Source organism: Rattus norvegicus, chromosome 3 (genome assembly GCF_036323735.1).
Source record: "Rattus norvegicus strain BN/NHsdMcwi chromosome 3, GRCr8, whole genome shotgun sequence".
Classification (NCBI taxonomy): domain Eukaryota; kingdom Metazoa; phylum Chordata; class Mammalia; order Rodentia; family Muridae; genus Rattus; species Rattus norvegicus.
This window is the reverse complement of record NC_086021.1, coordinates 138,189,608-138,216,502: the sequence shown is the minus strand read 5'-3', so window position 1 is coordinate 138,216,502 and position 26,895 is coordinate 138,189,608. Positions and strand designations below refer to the sequence as shown.

Genomic DNA, 26,895 nt, shown 5'->3' with positions numbered 1-26,895 from the left:
CCAGAGCTGTGTGGCTTTAAATAGCCACAGGTAGCTATGAATATCATATAAGGGGTGGATTATGACAGGACAATTTGTCCACTCAAGGTGGGCAGCTTATATCATATTAATTGGCTCTGAGTTCTTTGTTTGGGCATTTTGTGAGTTGAGAATTTACTGATATAAATCTGACTGATAAATTACAAGCCTCTAGAGTTTTGATTTTACTGGGTTACAGGGATTTGTGACAGTTAACTGCGAGATGCTACAGCCAGAGAGACACGGATTCTGCTAAGTAGATGACTCTTGTACATATGTGTGTATGGGGCTAGCTGTGAAGGCAGTGAAACTGCTGCCAGGGCCAGAGAGTAGTTGGCACTACTGTGGGATGGTGCATCCATTTTTTTAAAAATTATTTAATGCAACACTAGTGAGTCATCCAGTAGGAAATGCTGGGGTCTGGGGAGCTGGGGGTGGAGGAAAGCCACAAGCCCACGGAGCCCCAGATCCCCCACCTCTTTGGAGAATAACACTGATATCAGTGACTCAGACACAATAGATTCTTGGGGTTCAGCACCCAAGCTCCTCTAGTAAGCATGGGTGCAAAAGGTGTGGAATGGAGAGTGAAGGAAGACTTTTTCATAAGCCTGTCACAAATGAGGAGGAAGCTAAGCTTTGGGAAATGCAGGCCTTCAGTGGCAGACCAAGTGGAGTCAATGAAGTAAGGTCTGAGTAGAAGGGCTCTGGGTGTGCGCTTCAGGCTGGGTGCACACTTCTTTCTGAGGAAATGCTCACTTCCACTTTGACCATTCCCTGACCCAGGTCATAGCTGATGTGCCAGAGTGTCACGGGTGAAGTGGTCACTTTCGCTCTTTCCACACAACTGTGCTGTGTAAGACACCCTTTCTCTGGTCATACAGGAGTCCCCTGTGGGGTTTGAGCCCTGACTTAAAAAGAAAGGATGAGGGCTACTTCTGTGGAAGGGAGCAAAGAGCAGAGGTCATTCCTGCTGGAAGAGATCTGCTAGCAAGCATGTGATGTTTAACATTAAGGGCTGCTCATCAAGTCAGCACTGACTCCAGCAGAGTCCTGTCGAGGCTACTCCAGTATGCCCTGGTCAAGACTAGCCTTGGCAAGGGAGCAGCCTGGGCTGTTGCTAGGTGGATAGAAGCACACACAGAGGATTTTCTTAGTGGTGTATGTAATCACTGAGGTCTTGCTGACCCAGTAGGCATACTCCTCCATTGCTAGACTCAGTCACACAAAGTGTGCAAGAACAGGGCATTCTTCATGGAAAATTCCTGACTGGGTCTTTTAGAGCTCCAGTTCCTAGAGGGGCAGATGATCCCAGTGACTTATGCTCAGTGTAAAGCTGGTCTGCTGTCACATCTTTGCTCCCAAAGGTTTCTGGGATTCCTCCTGTACTTTCTTCTCCTATTATTATTTTCAAGACAGGGCTTCTCTGTGTAGTCCTGGCTGCTCTGGAACTTGCTCTGCAGACCAGGTTGGCCTCAAATTTATAGAGATCCACTTGCCTCTGCCGTCCAAGTACAGGGATTAAAGTTGCATGCCACCACTGCCCAGCCTCTCTAAAATTTTCTTAATTAATTTATTTTTCAAGACAGAGTCTCACTATGTAGTCCTGGATATGCTGGAACTCAGTAATGTAGAACAGGCTGTCCTTGAACATACAGAGCTCCACCAACCTCTGCTTCCAAGTGCTGGGATTGAAGTGTGTGCCACTATGCCCAGCTAAAACCTGTTTTATTTTCTGTGCATGGGTGTTTGCCTGCATGTATGTCTGTGCATCATTTGCCTGACTGGTGCCCACGGAAGTCAGAGGAGGACACTGGATCCCCTGAGGTGCCCACGGAAGTCAGAGGAGGACACTGGATCCCCTGCGGTGCCCATGGAAGTCAGAGGAGGACACCGGATCTCCTGGATCTGGATGACTGAGCCATCACATGGGTCTTGGGAAAAGATCCCGGGTTTGCTCTAAGAACAAGTGCTCTTAATGATTGAGATGTCTCTCTATCCCATGTTTCTTTGTACACAAACACCATGGACACGTGGCATACACTGGGCTTCCTTTTCACACCACTCTGTCGAACTTAAATTCTGCTGGCAGCTCCAACTGACCTTTCCTTTCTATTCCTAAATTCTCGGCATGGCTTGGGTCTGGTTAAGTCCCCCCTTTTCCAAGCAGCCGGAAGCACTTATCTCTGAATGTGCCTCTGTGGGACACACCGGGGGACCTGCTGAAGCCTCTGAAGAGCAGAGGTGATGTCTGCCTCCCCATCTTTGCCCTCTTGTGCTAAGAAGCTACTTGTGATGCTGGAGGTGGTGGGGAAAACCCACCAGCCTTGCCACCTGAAGTGAAGGGCAGCCACGGCCTGGGTCCTAGCCAGTGGGGATTAGTGAAAATGGTAAAGTGGGCAACGAGGCTGCTTGCTTTCTGAGCTTCCTCCTATTTTGGGTTGGTAGCAGCAGCGGCCCAGTTCCTTCCCACTGTGGGGATGAGGAGTACGCCCTCAGGATGCCGGCATCAGAGAAGGCAAGAACAGACGCAGTGTCGCACGTCTTCAATTACAGCACTTGGGAGGCAGAGACAGGCAGATCTCTGCGAGTTCAAGGCCAGTCTGGTCTACACAGTGAGTTCTAGGTTCGTCTGTGTTACACAGGGAGAACCTGTCTGAAGAAACAAACAAAGAGAAAATTAAAAAGTTAGATGTAGTGGCACGGTCATAATTCTAAAATGTGGCCTAGCTGTTCTCTGTTTCTCTGTTTCTCTTTCTTCCTCCCTCCCTCTCTCTTCTTCATTGTCTGTCTGTCTGGTGCTTGTATATCAAAATGTAAGTTCTAAGATACTGCTTCAGCACCGTGCCTGCCTGCCTGCCGCCATGCTCCACCATGATAGTCATAGACCCACCCTCTCGAACTGTGAATCCCAAATTTACTTTCTTCTATGAGTTGCCCTGGTTATGGTGCCTTATCACAGCAACAGAGCAGTGAGTAATATACCCACCCTCAAAGACAAGCTGAAAGAGAGACCCATGTGCTGTGGCATGCGTGTGCCTACACTTAACACACATAAATAAATACATCTCCTGAAGAAAATTTAAAAGTTATTCTGGACAGAAACTAGAGAGGCCAGACTGGCCTCAGCTCAAGCCCACAGCAGCTCCTCTGTCCTGCTGTCCTTTCCTGTAGAGAAATTCAGTGAGACCCAAGCTGTCTGTCCTAGGGCTATAAGCTGGGTGGGTGGCTGGGATGACCACACTTGATAGAAAAGAGGAAAAGGAACTGGGAGACGTCAGCCAACAGCAGGGCTAGGAACAACCCAGGAGAGCCCCAGCTTAATAAGGCTGCTCTGCCCAAGACAAAGGGACCGACATCTCCGGGAATCAAGAGTGTTTATTACCTGATGATTCCTAGTGTGGTGCCAGGGATGCTGCTCTGGTCTCATTATTCCCCACTCCTGAGGTGGCTGATATTGGTGGGAGATGAGGGTGCACTGGAGAGGGACAGGGAGGGGAAGAGGCCGGCCTGGGGACGGTGAGACAACCATTTCCTCAAGAGCTCCGAGAACTTTGTGCTTTGTTTTAGTTGGCACCGAGTTACCTGGAATGACTCTTATGTTTGTCTTCTTTAGAAAAAGACATTTGAAGCAAAGAATAATCTGGCCCAATTTCCAGGCTAAGGACTTCATTAAATCAACTCAAATATCACACTATTTAATTCCCCAATAAAACACTGGAAAAGGACTATAGTGCTAACACATTTACATACAAAATCTCCACCTAATAGGTAATAGAAGCCTATGTGCCATTTCTAAAACAGTTATAAGATATATACAATTTTGGGTATATTAACAAAACAGAATATTACAAAATATTAAAGGCAATTCTCCTGTCTGTGGGCCTTGTCCCCTGTCACTTGAAGTTGGCATAATCTGAGAAGGCATCGATGTACTCCTGTACCACCTTGTAGCAGAATTCATACTGTTCCTGGAAAACAGGCAGAGGCAGGGAAAAACAGAGTTACCAAAGGGATTGCTGGAGCCCCCACCCCCTTTTTAAAAAGATGTACTACTATATCCTTGGCTGAGCTGGAACCCCCTATGTAGACCAGGCTGCCTTAGAACTCAGAGATCTGCCTCCTGAGTGCTGGGGATAAAGGTGGCTTGGCAGACACAGTTTTTAAAGTGGAAAACGGAAAAAAAAAAAAAAAACTCTATGGACTATAGTAGATCTTCTACAGGCAGAGCTGACCGGCCATGTGAGGGCAGCCTGAGGTCCTGCAGGTCAGGTGTAAGTGTGCCAGGTTGAACATGTGGCATCTTGACAGGCTACGAGGCTGAGATGAATCCTAACATCCAAAGCTTTATCTCCTCTCAAACCTCCGAAAACTCACATTTCCCCTCAAACCTTTCTAGCTTAACAGGACTCAGGAGAACCTTTGTAGATATAGACTGTCGAGAGTCGACTTCTGAACAGGAAACCAAGCAAAACAAAGGCGGGCACTTCTGTTCACTCCTTACCAGAATCCAAAGTACAGTCCATATACCCTGTGTTAGCCAAGCATTCCCTTTGCACATATGTGCTTGTGTGCATGTGTGTGATGTATGTAGCTGATATTTGGATATGGGTATATACCTGTAGGACTGAACATCAAGGAGGGATTCTTCAACTGCTCTCTATCTATTCCTTTGAGAGGGTTTCTCACCGAACCAGAAGATGGTTGTTTCAGCTAGGCTGGATGGTCAGTGAGCTCCTGGGATCTGCCTGTGTCTGTCCTCAATGTTGGGGTTACAGGCACATACAGCCCACCCAGTTTTGCATGTAGGTATTGGGAGACTGACCTCAAGTTTGCAGGCTTTCAGAGCAAGTGCTGACACCCACTGAACTATCTCCCCAGACCCCGGGGACTTCTGTCTAATCTCATCTATTTCTTCTGGTCCTAGGCTGTGTTCCCACTCTGGCCCTGCTTCCCAAGACACTTCCTGTCTTCTGAGTAGGGGAGCTCCCTGAAGCTTGCTCCTGACAGGGAAGAGCTATGGATGTATTGACACAAAGACATGGGCATACCAGTGTCTGGACCATGTGTGGCCTCTGCAGCCGCAGGCTCTTGACAGTTTGGAAGACATCCAAAATTCCTTCTGCTTTCACGCGCTCCAGGACTGTGCTCAAGGCACAAAAGGTCCCTGTCCGTCCTGCCCCGGCACTGAAACAGAGCAGACCCAGTTACCACACCTGCTGTCTGTAGCTGTCTATCCCGAGAGGTGAGTTTGTTGAGGAAGGCAAGCTGAGGCTGGCTCTGGGAAGGTATCAGTGGACCAGGAGACCTGTGCTCACCTCTGCCGTCCTAGCCTAGACCTTTGTGAGAGAGAAGCTCTGGAGAGGTGATGGAATTCTGCTGCCCTTCCTGAGTGCACTGAGAATGTGCTTGTGGGTCCATGGTGACAGCTTTTACACACCCTGCCGGTTTGACTCCTTGCCGCCTACACACAATGACTAGTTGTCTTCACCAGTTTGGACTCAAACTTTTTGTGCTGGTGTTTTGCTGATTCCTTTCCATTCTTTCTAAGGAATCCAAATTTCCGTCTTGACATGCTCCAGTATTACCAGCTGATTCCCATAGGACTGAGTGCCTGCTCTATGGCAGCAGGGGCTGTGAACTCAGCAGATAAGATATGCAAAAAGAAAAAGAAAAAGAGGAGCAGAGCCCCACGCGGGCTGCTCAGGGAAGGCTCTGTGAGGGGATGTTGCATGCAGGCTGCTATATGAAAACAATTCTCTGAGGGGTGAGGATGATGAAGCAAGTGCCTGGATTTGGTACACAAGGAACAGGAGAGTCCAGTCTTACTGATTCCTTTTGTAAAAATCTCTGTGTGTGTGTGTGTGTGTGTGTGTGTGTGTGTGTGTGTGTGTGTGTGTGTGTGTGTGTGTGCACGCACGCCCGTGCAGGCAGGCTGCAGGGTGTGGGGCATGCTTAAGCCACATGGAGGTTAGTAGACAACCTTTGGAAATTGGTTGTTGAGGAGGATTTCTTTTCATTTTTGCAACTGCATAGTTAACACCATGCTAGCTAGCCTGAGCCTCTGGCCACTTCTCCTGTCTCAGCCTTCCATCTTCACTCTGGAGTGCTGGGACTACAGTGCTGGGACTACAGTGCTGGGTTACAGTGCTGGGACTACAGTGCTGGGACTACAGTGCTGGGACTACAGTGCTGGGGTTACAGTGCTGGGACTACAGTGCTGGGTTACAGTGCTGGGGTTACAGTGCTGGGGTTACAGTGCTGGGACTACAGTGCTGGGGTTACAGTGCTGGGATTACAGTGCTGGGTTACAGTGCTGGGACTACAGTGCTGGGACTACAGTGCTGGGTTACAGTGCTGGGGTTACAGTGCTGGGACTACAGTGCTGGGGTTACAGTGCTGGGGTTACAGTGCTGGGACTACAGTGCTGGGACTACAGTGCTGGGACTACAGTGCTGGGACTACAGTGCTGGGGTTACAGTGCTGGGACTACAGTGCTGGGACTACAGTGCTGGGGTTACAGTGCTGGGACTACAGTGCTGGGGTTACAGTGCTGGGACTACAGTGCTGGGGTTACAGTGCTGGGACTACAGTGCTGGGACTACAGTGCTGGGACTACAGTGCTGGGGTTACAGTGCTGGGGTTACAGTGTTGGGACTACAGTGCTGGGACTACAGTGCTGGGACTACAGTGCTGGGGTTACAGTGCTGGGGTTACAGTGCTGGGGTTACAGTGCTGAGACTACAGTGCTGGGACTATAGTGCTGGGTTACAGTGCTGGGTTACAGTGCTGGGGTTACAGTGCTGGGACTACAGTGCTGGGACTACAGTGCTGGGGTTACAGTGCTAGGGTTACAGTGCTGGGGTTACAGTGCTGGGACTACAGTGCTGGGGTTACAGTGCTGGGGTTACAGTGCTGGGGTTACAGTGCTGGGACTACAGTGCTGGGACTACAGTGCTGGGACTACAGTGCTGGGGTTACAGTGCTGGGGTTACAGTGTTGGGACTACAGTGCTGGGACTACAGTGCTGGGACTACAGTGCTGGGGTTACAGTGCTGGGACTACAGTGCTGGGGTTACAGTGCTGGGACTACAGTGCTGGGACTACAGTGCTGGGATTACAGTGCTGGGGTTACAGTGCTGGGACTACAGTGCTGGGACTACAGTGCTGGGACTACAGTGCTGGGATTACAGTGCTGGGGTTACAGTGCTGGGACTACAGTGCTGGGGTTACAGTGCTGGGTTACAGTGCTGGGATTACAGTGCTGGGGTTACAGTGCTGGGGTTACAGTGCTGGGACTACAGTGCTGGGGTTACAGTGCTGGGACTACAGTGCTGGGACTACAGTGCTGGGGTTACAGTGCTGGGGTTACAGTGCTGGGACTACAGTGCTGGGGTTACAGTGCTGGGACTACAGTGCTGGGGTTACAGTGCTGGGGTTACAGTGCTGAGACTACAGTGCTGGGACTACAGTGCTGGGGTTACAGTGCTGGGACTACAGTGCTGGGACTACAGTGCTGGGACTACAGTGCTGGGACTACAGTGCTGGGGTTACAGTGCTGGGGTTACAGTGCTGGGACTACAGTGCTGGGGTTACAGTGCTGGGACTACAGTGCTGGGACTACAGTGCTGGGGTTACAGTGCTGGGGTTACAGTGCTGGGACTACAGTGCTGGGACTACAGTGCTGGGGTTACAGTGCTGGGACTACAGTGCTGGGACTACAGTGCTGGGGTTACAGTGCTGGGACTACAGTGCTGGGGTTACAGTGCTGGGACTACAGTGCTGGGACTACAGTGCTGGGGTTACAGTGCTGGGACTACAGTGCTGGGGTTACAGTGCTGGGACTACAGTGCTGGGACTACAGTGCTGGGACTACAGTGCTGGGACTACAGTGCTGGGACTACAGTGCTGGGGTTACAGTGCTGGGGTTACAGTGTTGGGACTACAGTGCTGGGACTACAGTGCTGGGACTACAGTGCTGGGGTTACAGTGCTGGGGTTACAGTGCTGGGGTTACAGTGCTGAGACTACAGTGCTGGGACTATAGTGCTGGGACTACAGTGCTGGGTTACAGTGCTGGGGTTACAGTGCTGGGACTACAGTGCTGGGGTTACAGTGCTGGGACTACAGTGCTGGGGTTACAGTGCTAGGGTTACAGTGCTGGGGTTACAGTGCTGGGACTACAGTGCTGGGACTACAGTGCTGGGACTACAGTGCTGGGGTTACAGTGCTGGGGTTACAGTGTTGGGACTACAGTGCTGGGACTACAGTGCTGGGACTACAGTGCTGGGGTTACAGTGCTGGGACTACAGTGCTGGGGTTACAGTGCTGGGACTACAGTGCTGGGACTACAGTGCTGGGATTACAGTGCTGGGGTTACAGTGCTGGGACTACAGTGCTGGGGTTACAGTGCTGGGGTTACAGTGCTGGGTTACAGTGCTGGGATTACAGTGCTGGGGTTACAGTGCTGGGGTTACAGTGCTGGGACTACAGTGCTGGGACTACAGTGCTGGGGTTACAGTGCTGGGACTACAGTGCTGGGACTACAGTGCTGGGTTACAGTGCTGGGGTTACAGTGCTGGGACTACAGTGCTGGGGTTACAGTGCTGGGACTACAGTGCTGGGGTTACAGTGCTGGGGTTACAGTGCTGAGACTACAGTGCTGGGACTACAGTGCTGGGGTTACAGTGCTGGGACTACAGTGCTGGGGTTACAGTGCTGGGATTACAGTGCTGGGACTACAGTGCTGGGACTACAGTGCTGGGGTTACAGTGCTGGGGTTACAGTGCTGGGACTACAGTGCTGGGGTTACAGTGCTGGGACTACAGTGCTGGGGTTACAGTGCTGGGGTTACAGTGCTGGGACTACAGTGCTGGGGTTACAGTGCTGGGACTACAGTGCTGGGACTACAGTGCTGGGGTTACAGTGCTGGGACTACAGTGCTGGGGCTACAGTGCTGGGACTACAGTGCTGGGGTTACAGTGCTGGGGTTACAGTGCTGGGACTACAGTGCTGGGGTTACAGTGCTGGGGTTACAGTGCTGGGACTACAGTGCTGGGGTTACAGTGCTGGGACTACAGTGCTGGGACTACAGTGCTGGGGTTACAGTGCTGGGGTTACAGTGCTGGGACTACAGTGCTGGGGCTACAGTGCTGGGACTACAGTGCTGGGACTACAGTGCTGGGGTTACAGTGCTGGGGTTACAGTGCTGGGGTTACAGTGCTGGGGTTACAGTGCTGGGGTTACAGTGCTAGGGTTACAGTGCTGGGGTTACAGTGCTGGGGTTACAGTGCTAGGGTTACAGTGCTGGGGTTACAGTGCTGGGACTACAGTGCTGGGGTTATAGTGCTGGGGTTACAGTGCTGGGACTACAGTGCTGGGGTTACAGTGCTGGGACTACAGTGCTGGGGTTACAGTCCTGGGTTACAGTGCTGGGACTACAGTTCTGGGGTTACAGTGCTGGGTTACAGTGCTGGGGTTACAGTGCTAGGGTTACAGTGCTGGGGTTACAGTGCTGGGACTACAGTGCTGGGACTACAGTGCTGGGGTTACAGTCCTGGGTTACAGTGCTGGGACTACAGTGCTGGAGTTACAGTGCTGGGTTACAGTGCTGGGGTACCACATCTGGCTTTTTTGTGGGTTCTGGGGATAAAACCTGAGCTGTCAGGCTTTCACGGCAAGTGCTTTTATCAATGAAACCATCTCTCTGACCCAAAGTCAGGCATCTTCTAAAAGATTTTAAAGTTGCTGTGCTAAGAATTGGGGGGTTGTGGGGAGAGCAGGAAAGGCAGTATGGGAGGGAAGGTAGCTTTGACTGAGGAGCTGTGGGGAAGGTAGAAACATCTGGGTTCTGAGAAGATGGGGCAGGTAGAACAGGATTTACTGATGGCTCAGATATGATGTGGAGAATGAAGACAGGACAGTTCTCAGGCTTCTCATGAGTTAAGCCGTAACTCTTAAGACCTAAGACACCCATAAGAGCTGTCAGACGCCTTTAATCCAAGCACTTTGGGAGGCAGAGGTAGGTGGATCTCTGTAAGTTTGAGGCCATCCTGGTCTGTATAGTAAGATCCTGTGTCTCAAACACAAGACTAAAACAAAACAGAGAGGTCTGAAGAGGTGGCCCAATGGTTAAGAGCACTGGCTGCTCTTGCGGAAGACCTGGGTTTCACTCCTAGCACCCACATGTCAGCTCACAACCACCTGTAACTCCAGTTCCAGGGGATCTGGTGCCCTCTTCTGGCTTCTGTGGGCACCAGACATACACTCAGCACAAAGACGTAAAGCCAGACAAAACATCCTTACAAGAAAATAAAAATTAAGACAGAGAGGTAAGCACGAGTGGAAAGGACATGGATTTAAAGGAGATTTGGAGGAAAGACCACGAGTTATGACTTGAATCTTAAGCATCAGATCCCTGAGTTGAAATTCTGAGTACTAGACACACACATGCCAGGGAGCAATACGGAGTTTGCGGGAGAGTCTGAGCCCGAGACCAAGGCTCAGCAGTGGGTATTACAAGCAAAGGAGTTTAGATGGCTACCCACGGAGGAGAAGCAGCACAGGCAGAGATGGGAGAGTTCATAAAGATGAAGACCGTAAGAGAAGATATCAAAGCATATCACAAAGGGACGGTGATGGTGCCCAGTGTGAAAAGCCTTAGTCACCAGCCACCTTGAGGCCACAGGTAGTCCTGGTGGAGGGGAACTGCAATGGAGTGTCGGGGAAGGGGGGGCTCATAGTGTAACTGGAATGGGAGGAGAAAAACTTGAAAGATAGTACTGACATAGGTTTTACTGTTTTGCTATACAGTTGAGGATAACCTTGAACTTCTGATCCCCTAGTGTCTATCTCCTGAGTGTTGGGATTACAGGCTATGTGCCAACAAGTCTGCTTTCATGTGATGTGTTCACAAAGCTACATCCTCAGCCCTATAATAGGGGCATATCTTTGAGAGACTACAAAAAAAAAAAAAAAAACAACCAAAAAACAACAACAACAACAACAACAACAAAAAAACCAAACCTTCCTTTTTTTTTGAAACAGGGTTTTACAATGTAGCCCTGGCTGGCCTGAGACTTACTCTGTAGCCCAGGCTGGTCTTGAACTTAACAGATGTACCTGCTTCCTGAGTACTGGGATTAACGGTGTGTACCATCATGCTTCACGAGACTTCACTATTAAGGACATGCATTGGATAAACTTTTTTTCCCCGGGGGTGTTAGGGATTCCACTTGGGGCTGTGAGCATGCTAGTCAAGTGTACTACCACACCTCAGCCTGACATCATTTTCCCTCTAACGTGCCATCTCAAACAGAGTCACCTGCTCCCCAGAATATGGCTTCCTCTTTTGTTGGTTATGTAACTACTAATTTGGGCTGAAACTTAGGGAGCATTCTTGACTTTTCTTTTTTTTTCTTTCTTAGTCTCATTGATCCCCCCCCCATCATTGTCAAGATACTCTCTTGTCTTTCATCGCACCCCCACATTATCTAACTAATCTCTCCACAGTGTTGGCCTTCCTTGCTGCTCCCCTTCTTCTTCTTTTTTTTTTTTTCTTTTTCTTTTTTTCGGAGCTGGGGACCGAACCCAGGGCCTTGCACTTGCTAGGCAAGCGCTCTACCACTGAGCTAAAGCCCCAACCCCGCTGCTCCCCTTCTTAAGAGATGAATAGTTAAGAGATGAATAGAATATCCCCACTTCCTCAGCACAAAATGCAGAATTCAAACGATAGGACCCCCTCCAATTACCCAACCCAGGCGCTCAGCAGTGTCTGTCTCTCCTTGTGGTCTGACCAGTACTCTCTACCTGCACCCCTCCCCCTGGTTTCCTCTGGTCCCTGCTGAGGGAAGGGCAGGGTCAGCGGTACCTGCAGTGCACAGTGATGGGATGGTTCCCTGACTGCTGCTGCTGCTTCTGCACTGCTGCAATGATGTTGATCATACCCTTCCCATCGCTGGGGATGCCCACCTCAGGCCAGCCGTGGAAGTGGAACTGCCGGATCTGCCGACTCTTGTTCTCCTTTGGAAGAAGGGCGATCAGGGACACAGTGGAAGACTTGTTCTTTCTGTAGGAGCAGCCCCACCCGGTACCCATCTCACCCTGGTGTTGGTGACCAGGAGGTCTCGGACAGTGTAGCTCTCACATTCCTCCTCCTTCTTCAGCTCAACTGTGATGTCTCCATAGGACACCAGGCCATCAGATGGCCAGTACTGGGCACACTTCTCCTAGAGGAACAAGTGGGAGGTGTGTGAGGTCAGGGCTAGCATTCATGTGTGGTAGAGCAGTAGTGCCTGTGAGTAGCCTGACTCTTCACAGCACCGAGACCTTTCCTCCTGACATTTACATGTGCATGCATTTATGTGTGACTGCTTTGCTTGCATGTACATACGTGTACCACCCGGGTGCCTGGGTCCTACTGAAAACACCTCAGGTTGGCCTTGAGACTCAGAGATCTACCCTTCTGCCTCCCAAGTGCTGGGATTAGAGGTGTGTACCACCACGCTGGGCCCACGGGTTCTCTTTGCCCTTTAGTCTGTAAACAGTTAAGGGTTGCCCACCTGCCGCCTGAAGGTTGCTAACTTAAGCATTTCTTTCTTTCTTTTTTTTTTTAAGATTTATTTATTTGTTATGCATATGAGTACACTTAGCTGTCTTCTGACACACCAGAAGAGGGCATCAGATCCCATTACAGACAGTTGTGAGCCACCATGTGGTTGCTGGGATTTGAACTCAGGACCTCTGGAAGAGCAGTCAGTGCTCTTAACCACTGAGCCATCTCCCTAGCCCCAACTTGAGCATTTCTAATCTTTTTTTTTTTTTTGTAGTTTCATAGTTTAATTTGATTGGCCTGAAATAACAAAGGCATTTCAAGCATCTTTCATTGCGTATTGGATGTCCCGCAATAAACAGTCTACTAAATTCTGAACAAAAGGTTATTAGCAAGTTTTCAAAAAATTTAAAAATTAAACAGTTTTTTCAAAACCATTAAGTAGTAAGTGTATTTAAGAAACTAATTAGGACAGATGCCAAAGCATTTCTAATCTTGCTAGTGGGCAGAACAAGCCAGTACCATCAGACGCTATAAGAGAATTACATACCAAGGGCCAGGGATGATGCCTCATGACTATAACCCTAGCACTAGGAAAGCAGAGGCAAAGAGGACTGTGAGTTTGAGAGGAGCTTGAGTTACAAAGTAAGATCTGTCTCAAAAAAAACCCAACCAACCAGCAAACTAATAAACAGGTACTGAAGACCACACCTAGCAGCTTTAGGTCATAAAATCAGTTACTCACAAGGGAGGAGGCAGAAGATAAAGAGGCCCCCTCCAAGCTGGGGAGGGGAAGGAGGATGGAAACAGCAAAAATGTAGCCTCTTTTGGCTGGCTGATGTCAAGAGTGGGTTAAGGTAGTTTTGTTCGGTGCTGACTGACCTGGGTTGCAGACTCCTGCTATATGAGTTTGATGGTGAAAAAGCTATTGCAGGGAGCTGTGTAAGGTATGCAAGGTGTGAGATACATCTGGTCATGTGATAGAAGTAGGATTTAGTGGATGTTATGGAGAGATACTGGAGAGATTGTTACAATTGTGATGTCTGGGGTTATCCTCACTTAGGAATGCCTCAGTCTGTGAAGGACTCTTCATTTAATTTAGTTCTTCATGTGGGCTCAACAACAAAAGCCAGCATAGTTTGGAGTTAAAACAAACAAAACAAAGTCACACTCTGAGAGAGAATGTTAGAGGGGCAGTACCAGCAGAGGCCCTCTTGGCAGTGTGAATGGTGGTGACAGCAGCACCAGTGTTTGAGTGGCTGTGGAGTTGAGACGGAAGGCAAAGGACAGCTTCAGTTCAGGGATCTCCTGGGCTGTTCTCCCTTAAGGGACAAGAACCTTTTTAGGGGACAAAATGTGAGTCTAAGGAGTCTTGGCAGTGAGAAGGCCCAAGCTACAAGCGCCCAGGGATCCTGCTGGGAGTAAGGGTAAAGCTGGGGTTAGGCCCATGGAGAACATAAGGCTGTGAAGAAAATGAGACTCCCCTCTCAAAACCGTCACTGTTCGGTTTGTAGAAGGGTCTGAGAGAAGGGTGTGACAGACAGGGCAGGAATGGCGCACATACCCACAACCCCAGTGTTTGGGACAGTGAAGCACACGGGTCTTCATTACTCTGTTCTTTTCTTTTTTTTTTTTTTTTTTTTTTTTTTTTTTTGAGCTGGGGACCGAACCCAGGGCTTTGCGCTTCCTAGGTAAGCGCTCTACCACTGAGCTAAATCCCCAGCCCCTACTCTGTTCTTTTCTATCCTCCCTCCTCTCTCCCTCCCGTTCACAGAGACGGTCTTACAACATCTCTACATAGTTCTGGCTGCCCTACAACTCACTATGTAGATCTGATTGGCCTGGAACTCAGCAGAGATCCTTTTGCCTCTGCCTCTGGAGCACTGGGATTAAGCGCATGTCACCACTTGTTAAAAGGATGCTCATTTAAAAGCCAGCCTGGGAAATAGTGTAAGAATTTCAGAAATAACACAGGGCTGGGAATGCAGCTAAGTTATTGACCACATAAGAAGTCTTAGGTTTGTTCCCCAATATAGAAAAAATGAGGCATGGTAGTGTACACTTGTAATCCCAGCACTCAAGAGTGGTAGGGGCAGGAGGATCAAAAGTTCAAGGCTAGCCTTGGCTACACAGTAGATTTGAGGCCATCCTGAGATACATGAGATCCTGTCTGTAAATAAGTTTAAGTGAGACGAGGAGGAAGGGCTGAAGCAAGTTTGGGAACTAGCTGTCACCACTAAATATTCCTAATATTTACATGTATGGACATTTTTAGTGAGATCTCCACAAACTCAAACAGGATTCTATAATAAGGAGTGACATGGTTATATTTATATTTTTCAGAAAGATAACACTTAGCTGCTAATGAAGAACTAAGTTTTGGGCAGGACATAGAAAGAGTGGTGTCAGGCTCCCCTGGGTGAGGCCGAGCTGACAGCTGCATGGGAGGCAGTCACATGACCATAGCTCCTCATGTCAGAGGTAATGGCGAGCACCAGTGGTCAAACTGTAGAAGTGTTCAGAGGCTACCAGGACTCAGCCACAGACTCCCAGGCTGCACACTGGGGCCGGGAAGAACTCAGAGAGGAAGGTAACTCTAGAATTGTGACATGAGTCAATGGGTTAAAGGTACACTTCCTTATTTAGATGGGTTCAGAGTTGAGTGAATATGTGATGACCCTTTTATTTCCGTTTGAGCTCGCTGCCAGGGTTAAGAGGTCTGTTTATAAAAAGACACTTATTCATTTATTGTGTGTGGATATGAACGTGCCATAGGGTTCACACAGAAGTCAGAGAACAGCACCCTCGTCTACTGAATCATCTCACCCCAGAGGGCTTTTAAGAAATATATAAATTAGACCTGTCAAAGGCAAAAATTGTCTAAAAAATTAACTGACGTTTTTGCACATGTGTGTGCATGTTCATGTGTGTGTGCATTCGTGCATGTGTGTGTATGTGCCAATGTGCACAGGAGGAGGCTTGAAGAAGGGCATCACATGTCATTTTCCTTTTCACTTATTCTGTGAGGTAAGTCTCTCCCTGAACACAGGCCTTCATTTTCTCAGTGAGGATGGAAACTAGAAAGACCCAGAAATCCTGTCTCTGCCCACTGGAGAATACCTGGCTTACTACAGGGTGCTGGGATTCAAACCTGGTCTCTTTGGCTGAGCATTGAGCACTACTGCTGAGCCATTGCTCCGGCATCTCCAATGCTCTCTGGTACAATGTCCTAACTCTTCTCTATGTTGCAGAAGTTAACTGTTACGAGGCTACACTAGCTTCTCCAGGCTTGTCTTCTGATCCTGGACCCTGGTGGACGATGCCCCAGGGACAGTGAGTTACCTACTTAGGATGGCACACGGACATGATGCAAAGAGGTTCAAAAATAAGAACTTTGGGAATGCAGCCTGAAATACAGGACAGAATATGATACCCTGAAACTGGGAGTGCTCCGCTGAGGCTGCACTATCAGGAACAGGGAGTGGGGAGTGATTTCCTATGCTGAGGAGCTGATCTAGGGCATCTCTGAGGAACTCCAGACAATACTACTTTTAAATTGGCTTTAGGTCTTTTCTGCCTTAAAAAAGACCTTAAGTATGGGCAATGAAGCTGCTGACCCAGCAATGGGGCTGTTTTCTTATCTCTGGTTCTGAGAAAGCCCCTTGCTAATGATTTTTTTTTTTTTTTATTTTTTGGAGACAGGGTCTCAACTATGCAGTCTTTGCTGGCCTGGAACCACCTGTGTAGATCAGGGCCTCGATCTCATACAGATCCTGCTGTCTCTGCCTCCACAGTGCTGGGATTAAAAGCGTGTGACTCCATACCTGGCCTCAAATTCTTTTGTTTTTTAAAATTTGTTTGGTTTTTTTTTTACTTTATACTTCTTAAATTTCACTGCTTGGTTTGTGTAGTAATTATAAAAGGTGACCATGTTTTAAGGACATCAGATGCTTCTACTTCAGAGACCTGGCCTGGCTATACAATTTCTCTTCTCATAGGCTTTGCCCTCCTAGGGAGGTAGGATGCAGAGGATGTGTGCAAAGCTAGTCTGAGAGCTGGATACAGGAGAAGAGTGAAATGGTGGGAGACTCTGGAATCAACTGGAGGTTCAGGGAGAAGCTGAGGGCAGCTTAGATACTACCCGGCGGCTGATATGCCAGGGCAGCATCGGAGATTCAAACATACCTTATGGATGCCCCCAACCTTCTTGTGTCTCATAGCCCAGCATCCTCTTGAGCTCACCTGGCCTCTTTCTTCCAGTTCTGTTAGCATTACAATGGAGCAGGACTTCCATTCCCAGATCATTCGCCAGAAGTCCTCAATTGTGTGGAGAAGAGGGCCCTGGCTGGCGATGTAGGAATCTTTCTGCCGGTAGCCCTGTATGGTCAGGTTAACCACAGAGGTGGTGTGTCAACAAGGGTGAGAGTAAAAGACAGGCTTATCTGGATGGATAAGAGCCCTTTGAAGTGACAGGGACCACCTGGAGGTAGACGGGTCCACAAAGAGCTCTCTTTTGACGAAGGATCATACCAGGGGAAGGGAAGTGGGGTATGGAGGTAGGTGGAAGAGTAGAAACAGGAAAGATTAGAACAGCGTTAGATCCTTGTGATTATGTTGCAAGGTTCTCTTCTAGAAAAATGTAGCATGTCTCCTTTACAATGTGCTCTTTGAGGCTAGACAGGCCTAGTGCTCAGGGTGGGGAGGCGGCAATGAACTGAGTAGCTGTTGACTGACTCAGAGATGTTCTTCTCAAGTAGGCATGTAAGGGAGGCACTGAAGTTCCACGGACACTCATGGGACATAACCCGTCACTTACATCAATGAAGGATGCGTTCACATAGTCTGTGTTCTCTTCGCCCCGTTTGACTGGAATGATCACTCTGTTAAATTCATCTGCAAGGAGGACAACGAATGGCTTGCAGCTCACCAACACTCACCCCTTACCAGCTTGTCAGTCAGTGGGGCAAAGACAGCCATGTTCCCTTGGCTTTTGTGCTTTTATATTTCCTGAAAGCACTAAGAACTGAGAGAATCGAGAGGCAGTGCTGTGCCTCTTGACTTTGGCAACTGTCATGCCCGAGAAGCTGGAGTGTGGAGGTAATGGGAGCTGGGGCAGGGAGACAGGAGCGGGGAGGGTGACGGGAGCTGGGGCAGGGAGACGGGAGCGGGGAGGGAGACGGGAGCTGGGGCAGGGAGACGGGAGCGGGCAGGGAGACGGGAGCGGGGAGGGAGACGGGGGCGAGCAGGGAGACGGGGGCGAGCAGGGAGACGGGGGCGAGCAGGGAGACGGGAGCGGGGAGGGAGACGGGAGCGGGGAGGGAGACGGGAGCTGGGGCAGGGAGACGGGAGCGGGCAGGGAGACGGGAGCGGGGAGGGAGACGGGAGCGGGCAGGGAGACGGGAGCCGGGAGGGCACTTACATGGAATGATCTGTAAAACTCGGTTCTTCTTCATGTTGGCTGGAAGGTTTCCCGTACGCATCTTGTCATTTTGGATTTTGATTGAAGTTAATTTCTGAATGAAGAAAGAAAAGTGACTATCGTGCCCAGTGTGGCAACTCCTGGCAGTCACCAAGGCCACACTCAGGCTCCTGACTGCACTTTTTCTCCCTGTAGTGCTCCATCCCCAGCTCCATTTTCCTGTCTTTAAGTTTAGTAAGAAGTCAAAAGAGTGTTTAAGCAACACCTTCTAGCCTCCCGTGGAACTTCCTGAGATTCCTCTGACCCTGAATTTTCTGGGCCACTTTTCTGTGTAGAAAAATATTCAGATGATATTCTTCCTTCCTGGTTCTGAGGTTGCTCTCTTGTCTGCATGGGTACGTTCTTTATGTGTGTGCACGTGGACCCCAGAGGTGGAGGCTGGGCGACCTGCTTTATACGCCCCACTGTACTTTTTGAGACAGGGTCCTCTCATGGAACCTGGAGCTTGCTATTGCAGTCAGCTGGTTGGCTGACCAGTGTCTGTCCCTTTTCCCGTCTCCGTCCCCCAGTAGTGTGGTTACAGACATACCCCATCACACAGAGTTTCTGCATGGGTGCTGGACATCCAAACTCGAGTTGTTAAGCCTGTGCAGCGTCCCAGCGAATCAAGTGCTCATTACTCTAGGTGAACGGTGCTCTACGTTCCATTCACTACTTGTCTTACATCTGAGAGCACACTCACCTTGTCTCTACATAGTCCACCCTGTCCTGGAGCTCACTGTGTAGACCAGGCTGGCCTTGAATTCACAGTAATCTGCCTGCCTCTGCCTCTCAAGTACGGGGACTAAATGTGTACACATGGCTTAATTTTTGAGATAGAGTCTTGCAATCCTCCTGCCCCAACCACCCACACAGCTATAATTGTAGGCCTGCAGTCCCAGGGCCTGCTTGGGCTTGAGTTCATTTTTGTTTGTTTGTTTGTTTTTTGAGACAGGGTCTCTCTACGTAGTTCTGGCTGTTTTGGAGTTGCTGGCCTCAAATTCAGAGATCCTCTTGTCCATGCTGGGACTAGAGTGAACTACCATGCCTGGATTCTAGGAGTATTTCTTGATGAGAGTATGACACGGGTTTTATGTATTTACTCTTTGGGGGTAGAGGGCTGCTGGCGACTGAGGCCACAGCCACATGCTATGCATACGTTCTATCATTGAGTTAAAACCCTAGTCACAGGCCCTGAGTGTTGAGTCACTGTCTAATAGCATCAGTAGAGGTCGGCAATCTAGGGCTCATGGGCTAAATATTGCCTGTTACCTGCACGTAACAGCCTAAATCATTTGTTCACTTGTCTCCGGGTGCCTTTGTGTTACAATGGCAGATCGAGTAGTTGGAATACTGCAAAGCTCAAAGCTGTTTATCCGGCCTCGGTGCTGCTGTACATTATAACCATCTAGGCGTGCCAAGAGGCTTAAGGAAATACTGTTTCCTATTCGTTTTCCTTACAGACAGTTCAAGTGACTTTATCATGCAGGACACACTCAACTACCACTGGCCGTGGCACACACAGAATTAGCATTTTTATTAGATATGTTTTTTTTCCCCCGGACAGTGTGTCCCTTCTGTATAGACACTGTCAGCTTCAACTCACCTTAAATTCCTCCTCTAGTCCATTGTTGCTAGTTCCTGGGATCTTGTTATAAATTTTTTGCAGGTGGGTGTCTAGGGAAGTCACTTCCAGCTCTGTGTCGCCATATAGATAATGCTCCAGAAGGGCCTGGTATATGAAGACGTACTGCATCTGAAATGCGGGTCACACAGGGCTCAGTTAGGGGCGGCGTGCTGCCGGATCACTTCAGTGCTAGCTCTACTCAGTGCACTTTCCCTCTGACTTTAGCAGGGATAAAGTTGTCGTCCACACTGTCCCAATACAGTGAAGCAGGACTTGAAATGCATGAGTTCCCCTGGGGGTGGTTAGGTTGGGAGACAGGGGCCTGGCCTGGCGATTCCACAGTATGAAGAGTCTGTCAGAAACTGGACACCCACAAAGTCTGTGAAAGTCTGCAAGGCCTGCAAGGCAGACCTCAGCCTGCCTGGATCCATCTTGGGTCTGTGACCCCAGAGTCTCACCATTGCTCTTGGACTTGACTGCATCATGTAGTAGGCCCTGGCGTGCTCGCTTCTGTAATAACTGTTCCCTTATCCAACGGTACAGTGGAGATGACAGCTGCTTTTCTGGCCCCCAGCCTCAGAGCTGCAGCCTCGTGTATGAGATTTCTTTTTAAAAAAGATTTTTGTTTATTTTGTGTATATGAGTGTTTTGCCTCATGTATGTGCATGCCTATTACCTACAGAGGCCATAAGAGGCTGTTGTATCTCCTGGAGCTGGAGATATAGATGGCTGTTAGCCTCCATGTGCGTGTTGGGAACTGAACCTGGGTCCTCTGGAAGAACAGCTAGTGCTCCTAACCACTGAGCCTCCTCTCTACCCCCCATGCTTTCTTCTTTATGTATACGGCAGAAGAACTAACTTGTAATTTGTCCTCTGACCAACATGTGCATTCCATGCACGTGTATACACCCTATGTGATGCCCATGCACAGTGAGCAGGAGTCCTCAGAGCAGGCAGATGTCCTGGCATTAGAAAGCCCTTCCCTTGCCTCACCCACAGATCACTCACGTCTGTCTGGACCATCTGGCAGCGCTGGGCCCGGATCCGGCTCACAAACCCATATACATCCACTTTGCGCTCCGAATGCATCATGTCCAGCATGGCATCGATGACAACAAAGGTGCCAGTGCGCCCTACACCTGCACTGTAACCAGAGAGCATGGGGTCAGTGTGTGCAGGAGCAGCAGGGACGGTGCACGGCTCAGGCATCTCCAAGCAGCCACATTATAATTTCCAAAGGGACAGAACCCTATGTTAGCATCAACAACCCTACTGTGCTAGGAGCTGCTGGTCTCTAGTTATCAGGGCCTAGGCACCTGATAGTTAAGGGTCTCAAGACGGCAAGGGAACTGAGCCAGCAGCCAACTGGCTTCACATTGCAGTCTCTCCACTCCAAACCTAGGAGGGCTGCCCTCCTAAGAAGAAAGGCACATTAACTCCAATAAATACACTAGGAAAAGCAAATGATTTTATCTCATGCATGATTGTCAGGGGTATATACTGAAAATAATGGGAGCCAGGGAACAAATTCTATAACTGCAAATACTGCTTCTAGAGGTAAGCCATGGCCTCTGGCTCGAGTCTTCCTTCACAGTTATTTTAGAACCTGAGTAAGCTGCCTGACTCTCCATCTTCCTGCAGGTCATATTCTCCACCCCAGACTAGAGATGGAGGATTCTTTCTGGCTGCTTCCTGGGGTCCCGGCTATGCACTCTTCTGTGTCAGTGTCCTTGGTCAGGGTCCCTGTGCTGATCCTTTGCTCTGGCCAAGGGGGCGGAAAGTGGGCAAGGGTCAGGCCGCACTGACCTGCAGTGGACCACGATAGCCCCTGCATACTGAGGGTTACAGGCTTTCACCTTCTTGAGGAACTTGAGCATGCCAATTGGGGTAAAAGGCACCCCAAAGTCTGGCCAGCTGGTGAAATGGAACTGAGTGATGAGGCGCTGTGGCTTCCTGTTGGTGACGTCGCCCACCTGTGAAGTGAGGAGTGAAGCATTGGCTCTGGTAACTGCAGGAGGGCAGGCGTGGTGTGAAAGGTGAGGAACAGAGAGGAGGCTGTGCAGATGCTACCTCACTTGGCCTAAAATGCAGGGGAAGGTCAGAGAACCTGGGTGACCTGGTCTAAGCCCAAGAACCATTACGGTAAAGAGCAGAGCTGGAGACACTCTCTGTACCAGGCTGGTCTCCTAGTCAGATAAAGGTGGGCACCACCACAGCTAGCTGGGCTCCTGATTCTTGGTAAATCCTCTTTCTGCAGCACCCTAATCCCACACTCCAGCTCAGGACTCCATGGGCCCTCTGGAAGGCTTACAATAGTCCCAGCATAGCCTTAGTGTTCGAGATCCTTAGCGAGGTGAACACAACATCCAGTAGACCGCCCACTTCCTGAAACCCCTCTTCACGTGGCCTGGCCACACTCAAGGCAATCAAACTTTCCTTGAACCATCCTTTTCCTCCCAGCCACTCAGACACGCTCATTCTGCTTTGACAGCGAGGTTTCTGGAGGTCAGGTTCCTGGTGTCGCACCCACAGACTGTGTACCATGTAATTCCTGACACCCACAGACTGTATACCATGTAATTCCTGACACCCACAACTGTATACCATGTAATTCCTGACACCCGAGTAAGATGCAGACAACCCAGGCCTTGCCACCCTCTTAATGGTGGGCAGATACTACACAAACGCCGGAAAGGGGGCAGAAGACTGTACCTGCTGGATGCAGAATTTCCGTACTGTGTAGTCCACCAGAACAGTCACATCCTCGACAGACACACGGACATTCCCATAGGTCCAGCAGCCTTGGTCTGGCCAATACTGGGCACATTTACACTACAATGAAAACACACACATGTCTCTCACTCAAGACTGCCCCTGCGGGTGTAAAGGGACCACAAAGCCTGTCTCTCCTCTGTCACTTCAGTCACAGGTTTAGTTACTGTATCTTACTTTTCTCTTCAACTGTGCCCGGCCTCACTCACAGTCCTCTCCGTCTTTTCTACTCCTACCCCTCAGCTCAAGGCAAACGGGAAACCTGTTTTAACCAGCAAAACCTGCACCACCTAATCTCCCAGGTCAGGCTACATGAAGAAGGGACTGGTCATATGTTGTGACAGAGTTACTGTAGTGTCCCCACATAGACTATTGGCTTGTTGTTAACCCAAGGTCTTCCTGGTGACTCAACAGCTTCCAAGAGTTAACGGTCTGCTTAGTCAGCTTAGAGCATAGTTCATAAAACCCAGCCCCAAACTACCCTTCTAAGCACCATGGGACTGCTGAGCAATACACTCTATAACCTACTGTGAACAGCGGTGACAGAGTGCCAACTTTGAGAAAGTCAGACACCAGGATTTATCTCTGTGGGCTGTCAGTGTAGTGGTGTGAATGAGAATGCCCCATAGGCTCACAGATGTGAATGCTTAGTCATCAGGGAGTGACACTATTTGAGAAGGATTAGGAGGTGTGGCCTTGTTGAATAGGTGTGGTCTTGTTGGAGGAAATGTGTCACTAGGGATATGCTTTGAGGTTTCAAAAGCCCAAGCCTGGTCCATCATTTCTCTTTTCCTGCTGCCTGAAGATCCACACTTATTGGGGCTCTGCTAGTTTATATGGCTCCCTCTATCAGCTTGAGGATATACCAGAAGCTTTAGAAGGTGCTGCAGGAAACCAAGGGAATGAGCGACCAGAGAAGCTGAGGGGAAAGCCTTTCGTCTTTTCTAGCTAATGCTCACTTCTCCCTCTTGGTTACTTTGGAATGCGAATGAGCTATTTTAATTCCAGACATGACGATGTGCCATGGATACCTCTACCTCTGTCCTGAGATTTATCTGAGGTTTCTAGGCTACAAGAAGAGACATTAGCCTGTCTGGATGATCTACTAGTACAGTAATGGAAGGAGCCTGGTCGGGCTTGCTTCTAAACCCTCAGCTTACCTCCTTTCTCTCCTTCAGGTTGGTCACCATGACAATGGTGGCTGTGTTCTGTTCCCATATCATTCTCCAGAAATCATTCACCGTTTCTTCTTTTGGTCCTAAAGCAGCCAAAGTGAAGATTGAAAGTTCAGGGAAAATAATTCTAGAAATCTAAGACTACTCAGTCCTCATTTTTGGAATTTTGTGTCTACATATCTTCAGGGGAATATCCACTTTATTATCCATTTATCCACCTGCCAACTGAAGAAAACTTAATCTCAAACCAACCAACTAACCAACTGCCATGTATCTGCCACGTGTGTACCAGACCCTTCATTAGGACTGTGTACAGGAGGCTTCCAAGTAGGAAGGAACACAGTGGTTTTCTAAGGGTAAAGGATTACAAGTCATGACTGACGGTCCAGACAATGAGACAGAGGGCTACCTCTGACATTTACTGTCCTATTACATTCTGGAGTGAATGTCCTCAACCACAGAAAGTCGAGGACCTGTTCAGGCTGGAATTCAAATTTACTGTCCATACAGCACTTCTCAGAAAGTCATAAGAAATTCCTAAACAAAGCCAGGCTCTGCACAGTAAGGCAGATGATGGGATTTAGCAGTGGAGGCTGGTGGAATTCCTGGGTAGAATAGAAGTCTTCGTAACGCAATCGAACTCTGACAGGCGTGGGGGCACTGGGTCTGCTGCTATAGAACTAAGGCTTTCGGAAGACCCCAAATGCACTTAAAACCATGAAACCTTAGGAGGCAGCAAGAGAGCTCAGTGGGTAAAGGCACTTGTAGCCCAACCTGATGAACTGAGCTCAGTCTCTGGGACCCACACGGTAGAAGGAAAAGAAACAACTATTGTCTCTTTGACCTTTGTATGTATTCTGTAGCACGCGCTAGCCCCCTTCCAATAAATAAATAAAATCTTCAGCTCGTTAGCATGGTGGCACATGCTCTTAATATCAGCCCTTGGGAGGCAGAGTCAGAGAAATCTCTGTGAATTGGAGGCCATCCTGGTCTACATAGAAGACTTAGTCTCAAACCAACCAACTAAGTAGCCAACCAAATATCCACCTCAGTTGGATGTGGTGACATACGCTTTTATCCTAGCACACGAGAGGCAGAAGATCCCTGTGAGTTCTAGGCTAGCCTGGTGCATATAGTGAGGCCCTACCTAAAAAAAAAAAGAAAGAAAAGAAATTAAATCCCATTTATCTGAAGGTGTTGAAAGGAAAGAGTTTAAGGGAGAAACCAGCAGCATTTTCTATAAAGAACTAAATGACTAGAGAAATGAGAAAATGATTAATCTTGGAAAAGGAAAAACTACAAAAGCATGACATGTTAATGATAGGTTTTCTCCACCAATGGAATAAGTCAATTCAAGTCAAATTAAAGTATAAAGGGAAGGTTACTGAGGGCAGCTCTCAGGTGGGTTCACTGATCTCACAGGGGGAGGTCAGGGAAGTGGCTGTACACACAGACAGAAGAGCTGGGGGCAGAGAGAAGGGAGAAACGCTGAGAGAGAGTGGTGGTGGGGGGGAGGGGAATAGCTAGGGGAGGGAAGCCTGTGAGTTGGAGGTAGGTAGGTAGGAGGGGTGAGAAGGGCTGGGGTGCTGGTGAGGACTCTGAAATGTGTAACAGGCGTGGATACAGAGGGAGCCTGGAGGCCACTAATGGGTACCACAGGTGGTCATTTGTCCCTTCTGCCAGTGAGGAGAGAGATGGCTTCCTGAGGAACGCTGCCTTTATCTAACAGCCAGAAATCCTCCCACAGTCCAGGTTGAACCCTTTTTTGGATATTGGATGCCCCTTTGGAGTTTGAGGAGCTGCAATCTCTTTGGGTATAGCAGTGCTCTGCCAGAGGACCTGGGCTCAATCCCCAGCACCTGCATGGTGGCTCGCCATCATCTGTAACTCCTCAGGGAACTGAGACTGGTATTCAAGGAGCACAGTAGAGAAACAACCAAGATGGAGGTCTTTATAGTATATAAGAGAGAGACCATCCAGAGATGCCTGAAGATTCCGGAGCGGAGAGACAAAGACGCAGACTGGCCATGGCCAGCGTGCAACACTTCCTGGGAGCTGTATAAGCCTTCCTGGCGTGTCTGTTCATGTTTCTCCTTCTTTCCCTATGCTAATTCCCCCTTCCTTTAGTTCCTGTTTGTTTGTTTTTTAAGATGGGGTCTCACTACGTATCTCTGGCTGGTTATCTCCCTTATCGTTGGCAGAAGGGACAAATGGCCACTTGTGATACCTGTTAGTGTAACAAAGTGCATGCTGGCCTCCGGGCTCCCTCGGTATCACGTATCACAGTACCTGCACACATTTCCAGCATCTCCCTCCCTCCCTCCAGCTCACAGGCTTCTCTCCCCAGCTCCTCATTCTCCCTCTAACCTGCTCTTCTGGCTATGCTCTGGGCTCTGTCTCCCTCTGTTTCTCTTTCTTCCTCTCTCCCTTCCTCCTTTATTCATGTATCTCTGCTCTGCTCCTGCTAAGTCGTGCTCCTGGCCATGTTAAGTCTGCCTTTCTCACTCTATGCTCTGGACTCTTCCAGATTCCTCTGGAATGTTTTCTCTCTCAAATCTACAATAAAAAACCATATCACAAAGCAGTTATATTGTCAGCTTATACAAGGCAGCCACCCTGTGCTCTTAACCACTAAGCCATCTCTCAAGCTACAAGAGACTTCTGCTAGGAATCTAAACTCAGGTTTTCATGTTTGTGAGCAACCACTTCACCAACTGAGCCATCTCCCCAGCCCCCATATATCTTTTAGGTGACAGCAGTTGGAGAAAAGTTACTGTATTTTTATTATTTCATTTAGTATTTGGGCAAAATCCTCCACCCTCGTCCCAGTGTGGGGTCACGGTTTAGCCCAAGAATAAAATGTGGTCGTTACCTTGTGCAGCAATGAATTTGTTCTTTTCCTGGTAGCCCTGGGAGGAAAGGGATGAGAAAGAAAAGTGAAAAGCAGAATTTGGCAGGAATGACTCTCCGGTTGGCCTCTCAGTTCACAAAGTCTCTCCTATAGACGGTCTAGGCAATTCATAAGGATTTCCACTACAGAAGGCCCAGGAGTTGGCTTTGGAGAGGAGAATGAGAGATGATGAAGCTCAAAGGTGTAGGTAGTCTTCTCAAGGTGAATTATTAGGGATACTCAGGAGAGTATCCAGAGACTAACCCCTGGTCTACACTGCTTCTGATGCTTTACTAGTGTCAACAATGTGGGCCTCATGAGTGAGGCCTTCCAAGGCACGGCATATAAGGGTGGAGCTGGGCTGAAATTGTTCTTGAGGATGCTTCTCAGGTGAAAACAAACTCTACTG

The 26,895-nt window shown here is 49.1% G+C and overlaps 1 protein-coding gene across 4 annotated transcripts in view; it reads right to left on the bottom strand.

The window, feature by feature from the left end:
* Positions 1-3,667: 3,667 nt before the first annotated feature.
* Ptpra (protein tyrosine phosphatase, receptor type, A) overlaps positions 3,668-26,895 on the bottom strand; it is a 109,575-nt gene continuing 86,347 nt past the window's right edge. For 3 of the 4 annotated variants that reach the window (XM_006235006.5, XM_039104340.2, XM_063283139.1), the window contains 13 exons: positions 26,469-26,505; positions 23,582-23,679; positions 22,362-22,481; positions 21,456-21,622; positions 20,658-20,793; positions 19,629-19,778; positions 17,984-18,077; positions 17,381-17,457; positions 16,807-16,941; positions 12,116-12,241; positions 11,884-12,035; positions 5,067-5,202; positions 3,693-3,986 (listed from right to left, as the gene is read on the bottom strand). In XM_006235006.5, the coding sequence (XP_006235068.1) occupies positions 3,912-3,986; positions 5,067-5,202; positions 11,884-12,035; positions 12,116-12,241; positions 16,807-16,941; positions 17,381-17,457; positions 17,984-18,077; positions 19,629-19,778; positions 20,658-20,793; positions 21,456-21,622; positions 22,362-22,481; positions 23,582-23,679; positions 26,469-26,505 (1,503 nt within the window). In that variant the 3' untranslated portion in view covers positions 3,693-3,911. Of the gene's footprint in view, positions 3,987-5,066; positions 5,203-11,883; positions 12,036-12,115; positions 12,242-16,806; positions 16,942-17,380; positions 17,458-17,983; positions 18,078-19,628; positions 19,779-20,657; positions 20,794-21,455; positions 21,623-22,361; positions 22,482-23,581; positions 23,680-26,468; positions 26,506-26,895 lie in introns of all 4 variants that reach the window. The other variant, NM_012763.2, reaches the window with a different exon arrangement.